The 8,762-nt window shown below is 54.5% G+C and overlaps 1 protein-coding gene across 1 annotated transcript; it reads left to right on the top strand.

The window, feature by feature from the left end:
* Positions 1–4: 4 nt before the first annotated feature.
* Positions 5–8,479, top strand: LOC126642848 (noelin-2-like; the record flags this gene model as incomplete). Its single annotated transcript, XM_050320810.1, has 4 exons — positions 5–218; positions 2,265–2,371; positions 4,807–5,210; positions 7,318–8,479. Coding segments are annotated over 4 exons (999 nt in total), but the record flags the coding sequence as incomplete, so codon positions are not given.
* Positions 8,480–8,762: the final 283 nt, after the last annotated feature.

Genomic DNA, 8,762 nt, shown 5'->3' with positions numbered 1-8,762 from the left:
GAAGCAGCAGATGTCTGACCTGCTCCCACTGCTCCCAGTCCTGGACCAGTTCCGCTCGGATTCGCGGCTGATCGCGGCGCTGAGGGCGGAGGTGGCCAACGTGTCCCTGGAGCTCGGGTGGCCCTGCAGGGAGGAGTTGGGGCCTTCGACTCACGAGGAGCTCCAGCAGCGGCTCCTGCTGCTCCAGGCCCGGCTCCACGCCTGCCTCCAGAGGCTGGGTACGGAATTTGGGGCTGGGAAAACTGGGAATGTGGGAATGGGGAGCTTGGGATGGGTTGGATCCCTTGGGATGGGTTGGAGACCTTGGGGAACTGGGAATGGGGCTGGGAAAATGGGAATGGGGAGCTTGGGATGGGTTGGAGATCTTGGGATGGGTTGGACCCCTTGGGATGGGTTGGATCTGCCTCCAGAAACTGGGAATGGATCCCTTGGGATGGGTTGGAACTGCCCCCAGAAACTGGGAATGGGGACCTTGGGATGGGTTGGATCTGCCTCCAGAGGCTGGGTACGGAATTTGGGGGCTGGGAAAACTGGGAATGTGGGAATGGAGAGCTTGGGATGGGTTGGAGACCTTGGGGAACTGGGAATGGATCCCTTGGGGAACTGGGAATGGATCCCTTGGGATGGGTCAGATCCCGGCTCCACGCCTGCCTCCAGAGGCTGGGTGGGGAATTTGGGGGGCTGGGAAAACTGGGAATGGGGCTGGGAAACTGGGAATGGGGCTGGGAAAATGGGAATGGGGAGCTTGGGATGGGTTGGATCCCTTGGGATGGGTTGGATCTGCCTCCAGAAGCTGGGTATGGAATTGGAGCTGGAAAACTGGGAATATGGGAATGGAGAGCTTGGGAAACTGGGAATGGAACCCCAAATCCCCCCTGCCTTTAATCCCACTTTTCCAAGCCCATATTCCCATTGTTTTTCCAGGCTGTGGGAAGCTGACCAGGGTCAGCAACCCCCTCAAATCCCCCCCCCATCAATCCCACTTTTCCAATCCCTTCTCCCAGTGTTTTTTCCCCTTTAATCCCACTTTTCCAAGCCCCTTTTCCCAATGTTTTTCCCCCTTTAATCCCACTTTTCCAAGCCCCTTTTCCCGGTGTTTTTTCCCCCAGTTTTCCCCCCCATCAATCCCACTTTTCCAATCCCTTCTCCCAATGTTTTTTCCCCTTTAATCCCACTTTTCCAAGCCCTTTTCCCACTGTTTTTCCAGGCTGTGGGAAGCTGACCGGGGTCAGCAACCCCCTCAAATCCCCCCCCTTTTATCCCATTTTTCCAAGCCCTTTCTCCCAGTGTTTTTTCCCCTTTAATCCCACTTTTCCAAGCCCCTTCTCCCGATGTTTTTTCCCCTTTAATCCCACTTTTCCAAGCCCCTTCTCCCAATGTTTTTTCCCCTTTAATCCCATTTTTCCAAGCCCCTTTTCCCGATGTTTTTTCCCCTTTAATTCTATTTTTCCAAACCCCTTCTCCCGGTGTTTTTTCCCCTTTAATCTCACTTTTCCAAGCCCCTTCTCCCGATGTTTTTTCCCCCCCTTTAGTCCCTTTTCCCCCCCATCAATCCCTGTTTTCCAATCCCTTCTCCCGATGTTTTTTCCCCTTTAATCCCACTTTTCCAAGCCCCTTTTCCCGGTGTTTTTTCCCCCAGTTTTCCCCCCCATCAATCCCTGTTTTCCGAGCCCCTTTTCCCAGTGTTTTTTCCCCTTTAATCCCACTTTTCCAAACCCCTTCTCCCAATTTTTCCCCCTCAATCCCACTTTTCCAAGCCCCTTTTCCCGATGGTTTTTCCCCCCCTTTAGTCCCTTTTCCCCCCCATCAATCCCACTTTTCCAAGCCCCTTTTCCTGGTGTTTTTTCCCCTTTAATCCCACTTTTCCAAGCCCCTTTTCCCATTGTTTTTCTCCCTTTAATCCCATTTTTCCAAGCCCCTTTTCCCATTGTTTTTTCCCCTTTAATCCCACTTTTCCAAGCCCCTTTTCCCAGTGTTTTTTCCCCCAGTTTTCCCCCCCATCAATCCCACTTTTCCAATCCCTTCTCCCAACATTTTTTCCCCTTTAATCCCACTTTTCCAAGCCCTTTTCCCGTTGTTTTCCAGGCTGTGGGAAGCTGACCGGGGTCAGCAACCCCCTCAAATCCCCCCCCATCAATCCCACTTTTCCAAGCCCCTTCTCCCGATGTTTTTTCCCCTTTAATCCCATTTTTCCAAACCCCTTCTCCCGATGTTTTTCTCCCTTAAATCCCACTTTTCCAAGCCATATTCCCGTTGTTTTCCAGGCTGTGGGAAGCTGACCGGGGTCAGCAACCCCATCACCGTCCGCGCCTCCGGCTCGCGCTTCGGCTCCTGGATGAGCGACACCGTCACCCCCAGCGCCGACAGCCGGGTGAGGGGGGGTCCTGGGGGGGGTTCTGGACCTTAAACTCGAGATTAAAAGGGTTAAATTCAGTTTGGGGGTAAATTGAGTTTAGGGGGTTAAACTGAGTTTAGGGGTTAAACTGAGTTTAGGGGTTTGAGCTCGACTTGGTGACCACCCCCAGCGCCGACAGCCGGGTGAGGGGGGGTCCTGGGGGGGGTTTTGGACCTTAAACTCGAGATTAAAGGGGGTTAAACTCAGTTTAGGGAGGGTTAAATTCAGTTTGGGGGGGGTAAAATGAGTTTGGGGGGGTTTGAGCTCGACTTGGTGACCACCCCCAGCGCCGACAGCCGGGTGAGGGGGGGTCCTGGGGGGGGTTCTGGACCTTAAAATCGAGATTAAAGGGGGTTAAACTCAGTTTAGGGAGGGTTAAATTCAGTTTAAGGGGGTTTAAACCCATTTTAGGGGGCTTAAACTCAGTTTAGGGGGGGTTAAACTGAGTTTGGAAGTGGTTAAACTGAGTTTTGGGGTTAAACTGAGTTTAGGGGTTAAACTGAGTTTGGGGTTAAGTTCAGTTAGGGGGTTAAATTCAGTTTAGGGGTTAAACTGAGTTTAGGGGTTTAAACTCGGTTTAGGGGGTTAACTCAGTTTAGGGGTTTGAGCTCGACTTGGTGACCACCCTCAGCGCTGACAGCCGGGTGAGAGGGACCCTTCCCAACACTTTTCCCCTTTCCCACCCCTTTCCCACCTTTTTCCCCTTTTCCCTTTTATTTCCCTTTTTTTCCCTTTCCCTCTTTTTCTCCCTTTTTCCTCCTTTTTCTCCCTTTCCTTTTTCCTCCTTTTTTCTCCTTTTCTCCCTTTTCCCCCTTTCTCCCTTTCCTCTTTTTCCCTCTTTTTCCCTCTTTTCTCCTCCCTTTTCTTCCCTTTTCTCTCCTTTTCCCTCCCCTTTTCCCTCCCTTTTTCTCCTTTTCCCTCCTTTTCTTCCCTTCTCCCTTTTTTCCCCCATTTCCTCCCTTTTCTCCCTCTCCCTTTCCCCTTTTTCTCCCCTTTTCTCCTCTTTCCCCCCTTTCCTCCTTTTTCCTCCTCCTTTTCCCTTTTCCCCTTTTTTTCTCCCCTCTTTCCCCCTTTTCTTCCTTTTTCCCCCTTTTCCCCCTTTTCCTCCCTTTCTTCTCCTTCTCCCCTTTTTCTCCCATTTCCTCCCTTTTTCTCCCTTTCCCCTTTTTCCCCTTTGCTCCTCCCCACCATCAACTTTCTAACCCATTTTCCCCTTTTCCCCCCTTTTTCCCCCATTTTTTCCCTTTTCCCCCTTCTCCCCTCACCTTCTAACCCATTTTTCCCCTTTTTCCCATTTTTCCCCATTTTTCCCATTTTTCCCATTCTTCCCTTTCTCCTCACCTTCTAACTCCATTTTCCCCCTTTTTCCCCCTTTTTCCCTTTTTTCTCCATTTTTCCCCATTTTTCCCTTTTTCCCTTTTTCCCATTTTTTCCCCATTTTTTCCCCTTCCTCCTTTTCCCCCTCCTCCATCTGACTTTCTAACCCATTTTTTCCCATTTTCCCCATTTTTCCCTTTTCCCTCTCCCTCCATCGACTTTCTAACCCATTTTTCCCTTTTTTCCCATTTTTCCCCTCCTTTTCCCTCCCTTTCCCTCCTTTTTCCCTCCTTTCTCCCCCCTTTCTCCTCTCCCTCCATCGACTTTCTAACCCATTTTTCCCCTTTTTCCCCATTTTCCCTTTCTTCCTCCTTTTTCCCCTCCCTCCATCGACTTTCTAACCCATTTTTCCCCCTTTTTCCCCCTTTCTTCCCTCCTTTTCCCCTCCCTCCACTGACCTTCTAACCCATTTTTTCCTTTTTTCCCCTTTCCTCCTCCTCCATTTTCTCCCTTTTCCCCCTTTTTCTTCCCCTTTTCTCCCCTTTTCCCCCTTTCTCCCCCTTTTCCCTCCCCTCCATCGACTTTCTAACCCATTTTTCCCCCTTTTTTCCCATTTTTTCCCCATTTTTTTCCCCTTTTTTCCCCATTTCTTTTCCCCATTTTTTCCCCTTTTCCCCCTTCCCTCCCTTCTCCCCTCACCTCCTAACCCATTTTCCCCCTTTTTCCCCCTTTTTTTCCCCCTTTTTTCCAATTTTTTCCCATTTTTTCCCCATTTTCCCCATTTTTTTCCCATTTTTTCCCCATTTTTCCCTCTTTTTCCCCATTTTTCCCTCTTTTCCCCCCTTCTCCCCTCATTTCTAACCCATTTTTCCCCTTTTTTTCCCCCTTTTTTCCCCCCTCTTCCCCCCCTTCTCCCCTCATTCCTAACCCTTTTTTCCCCATTTTTTCCCCTTTTTTTCCCCTTTTTTTTCCCCATTTCTTTTCCCCATTTTTCCCCCTTCCCTCCCTTTTCTCCCCTCCCCTCCATCGACTTTCTAACCCCTTTTTTTCCCATTTTTTCCCATATTTTCCCCCTTTCCCCCCCCCCAAAACAGGTGTGGTACATGGACGGCTACCTCCGCGGCCGCCGCGTGCTGGAGTTCCGCACCCTCGACGACTTCGTGGCGGGGCAGAACTTCATCCAGCACCTCCTGCCCCACCCCTGGGCGGGCACGGGGCACGTGGTGTTCAACGGCTCCCTCTTCTACAACAAATACCAGAGCAACGTGGCCGTCAAATACCACTTTGGCTCCCGCAGCGCCCTCGTCCAGCGCAGCCTCCCCGGCGCCGGCTACAACAACACCTTCCCCTACTCCTGGGGCGGCTTCTCCGACATCGACTTCATGGCCGACGAGAGCGGCCTCTGGGCCGTCTACACCACCCAGCAGAACGCGGGCAACATCGTGCTCAGCAGGCTGGACCCGCACAGCCTCGAGGTGCTGCGCTCCTGGGACACCGGGTGTGTGTAAATTAATCATTAATTAACGCGGTAGAGGGTGGGGATGGGCTCTGATTCCATCCCAGATGGGGTTCTGACCCCCCCAGAACGAGGGGGCAACATCGTGCTCAGCAGGCTGGACCCGCACAGCCTCGAGGTGCTGCGCACCTGGGACACCGGGTGCGTGTAAATTAGTGTTAATTGGGGTTAATTAATCAGTAATTGACGGGGGAGAGAGCGGCCTCTGGGCCGTCTACACCACCCAGCAGAACGCGGGCAACATCGTGCTCAGCAGGCTGGACCCGCACAGCCTCGAGGTGCTGCGCTCCTGGGACACCGGGTGTGTGTAAATTAGTGCTAATTGGGTGTTAATTAGGGTTAATTTACTGGGGAGAGCGGCCTCTGGGCCGTCTACACCACCCAGCAGAACGCGGGCAACATCGTGCTCAGCAGGCTGGACCCGCACAGCCTCGAGGTGCTGCGCAGCTGGGACACCGGGTGCGTAATGGGTGCTAACTGGGGTTACATTTACTGGGAGAGCGGCCTCTGGGCCGTCTACACCACCCAGCAGAACGCGGGCAACATCGTGCTCAGCAGGCTGGACCCGCACAGCCTCGAGGTGCTGCGCACCTGGGACACCGTGCGTGCAACTGGGCGCACTGGGTGTAAATTAATCAGTACTGAGGTGTCAGAGGGTGGGGATGGGCTGTGACACCACCCAGCAGAACGCGGGCAACATCGTGCTCAGCAGGCTGGACCCGCACAGCCTCGAGGTGCTGCGCACCTGGGACACCGGGTGCGCAACTGGGCTGCATTGGGTGTAAATTAATCAGTAATTGACGGGGGGCAGAGCGGCCTCTGGGCCGTCTACACCACCCAGCAGAACGCGGGCAACATCGTGCTCAGCAGGCTGGACCCGCACAGCCTCGAGGTGCTGCGCTCCTGGGACACCGGGTGCGTGTAAATTAGTGTTAATTGGGTGTTAATTGGGGTTAATTGGTGATCAATTTACACCTTGGAGGGCAGGGGATGGGCTGTGACCCCACCCAGCAGAACGCGGGCAACATCGTGCTCAGCAGGCTGGACCCTAGACAGCCTCGAGGTGCTGCGCACCTGGGACACCGGGTGCGCTAATTGGGCGCACTGGGTGTAAACTAATCAGTACTGAGGTGTCAGAGGGTGGGATGGCTGTGACCCCACCCAGCAGAACGCGGGCAACATCGTGCTCAGCAGGCTGGACCCGCACAGCCTCGAGGTGCTGCGCAGCTGGGACACCGGTGCGCACTGGGTGTTAATTGGGGCACTGGTGATCAATTTACACCTTGGAGGGCAGGGGATGGGCTGTGACCCCACCCAGCAGAACGCGGGCAACATCGTGCTCAGCAGGCTGGACCCGCACAGCCTCGAGGTGCTGCGCACCTGGGACACCGGGTGCGTTAATTGGGTGTTAATTGGGGTTAATTGGTGATCAATTTACACCTTGGAGGGCAGGGGATGGGCTGTGACCCCACCCAGCAGAACGCGGGCAACATCGTGCTCAGCAGGCTGGACCCGCACAGCCTCGAGGTGCTGCGCACCTGGGACACCGGGTGCGTTAATTGGGTGTTAATTTACAGGGTTAATTGGGGTAAATTGGGGGTTAATGGATGGGGGATGGGCTGTGACCCCACCCAGCAGAACGCGGGCAACATCGTGCTCAGCAGGCTGGACCCGCACAGCCTCGAGGTGCTGCGCACCTGGGACACCGGGTGCGCACTGGGGCTAATTGGGGTACCAATCAGTAATTGACGGGGTGGGATCGGGTTCTGAGCCCCCCAGAACGAGGGGGCAACATCGTGCTCAGCAGGCTGGACCCGCACAGCCTCGAGGTGCTGCGCACCTGGGACACCGGGTGCGTTAATTGGGTGTTAATTAATCAGTAATTAACGTGGTACAGGGTGGGGATGGGCTGTGACCCCACCCAGCAGAACGCGGGCAACATCGTGCTCAGCAGGCTGGACCCGCACAGCCTCGAGGTGCTGCGCACCTGGGACACCGGGTGCGTGTAAATTAATCATTATTTGTAATTAATTTACGGGGTGGATCATTTTTTCCCCCCTTTTTTACCTCCAATTTCCCCCTCTCCCAGGTACCCCAAGCGCAGCGCCGGCGAGTCCTTCCTCATCTGCGGGACCCTCTACGTCACCAACTCCCACCTGGCGGGGGCCAAGGTCTACTTCGCCTACGACACCGGCAGCTCCAGCTCCGAGCACACCGACATCCCCTTCCACAACCAGTACTCCCACATCTCCATGCTGGACTACAACCCCCGCCAGAGGGTCCTCTACACCTGGAACAACGGCCACCAGGTCGTCTACAACGTCACGCTCTTCCACGTCGTCAACACCAGCGGGGACATCTGAGCATTGGGGGTGGATTTGGGGGTTCCACGCTGGGTTTGGCTCCAGGAGCTGCTGATTCCACCCCAGATCCAGCTCTGATTCCAGGCTGGGTTTGGCTCCAGGAGCTGCTGATTCCATCCCTGATCCAGCTCTGATCCCATCCTGGATCCAGCTCTGATTCCACCCTGGATGCATCTCCAGGAGATTCTGATTCCCCCCCGGATCCAGCTCTGATTCCATCCTGGAATTCCACCCTGATTCCACTCTGGATGCTTCTGCAGGAGCTTCTGATTCCACCCCAGATCCAGCTCTGATTCCACTCTGGATCCACCTCCAGGAGCTTCTGATTCCATCCCAGATCCAGCTCTGATTCCACTCTGGATCCTCCACTCTGGATCCACCTCCAGGAGCTTCTGATTCCACCCCAGATCCAGCTCTGATTCCACCCCAGATCCAGCTCTGATTCCACTCTGGATCCATCAGTGGCTCCTCCAGCTCCGAGCACACCGACATCCCCTTCCACAACCAGTACTCCCACATCTCCATGCTGGACTACAACCCCCGCCAGAGGGTCCTCTACACCTGGAACAACGGCCACCAGGTCGTCTACAACGTCACGCTCTTCCACGTCGTCAACACCAGCGGGGACATCTGAGACTTGGGGGGTGGAGAAGGGTGGGTTTGGCTCCAGGGAGCTGCTGATTCCATCCCTGATCCAGCTCTGATTCCCTCCTGGATCCAGCTCTGATTCCACTCTGGATGCATCTGCAGGAGCTTCTGATTCCACCCCAGATCCAGCTCTGATTCCAGGCTGGGTTTGGCTCCAGGAAGTTCTGATTTCACCCCAGATCCAGCTCTGATTCCACCCCAGATCCAGCTCTGATTCCAGGCTGGGTTTGGCTCCAGGAAGTTCTGATTCCCTCCTGGATCCAGCTCTGATTCCACCCCAGATCCAGCTCTGATTCCAGGCTGGGTTTGGCTCCAGGAGCTTCTGATTCCACCCCAGATCCAGATCTGATTCCAGGCTGGGTTTGGCTCCAGGAAGTTCTGACTCCCTCCTGGATCCAGCTCTGATTCCCCCCTGGATCCTCCACTCTGGATGCATCTCCAGGAGCTTCTGATTCCACCCTGATCCAGCTCTGATTCCCCCCCAGATCCAGCTCTGATCCCCCCCTGGATCCATCAGTGGCTC

This window comes from Myiozetetes cayanensis, unplaced genomic scaffold, assembly GCF_022539395.1.
Source record: "Myiozetetes cayanensis isolate MyiCay16 unplaced genomic scaffold, myiCay2020 scf257, whole genome shotgun sequence".
Lineage (NCBI taxonomy): Eukaryota > Metazoa > Chordata > Aves > Passeriformes > Tyrannidae > Myiozetetes > Myiozetetes cayanensis.
This window is presented reverse-complemented; position numbering and strand designations above follow the sequence as displayed.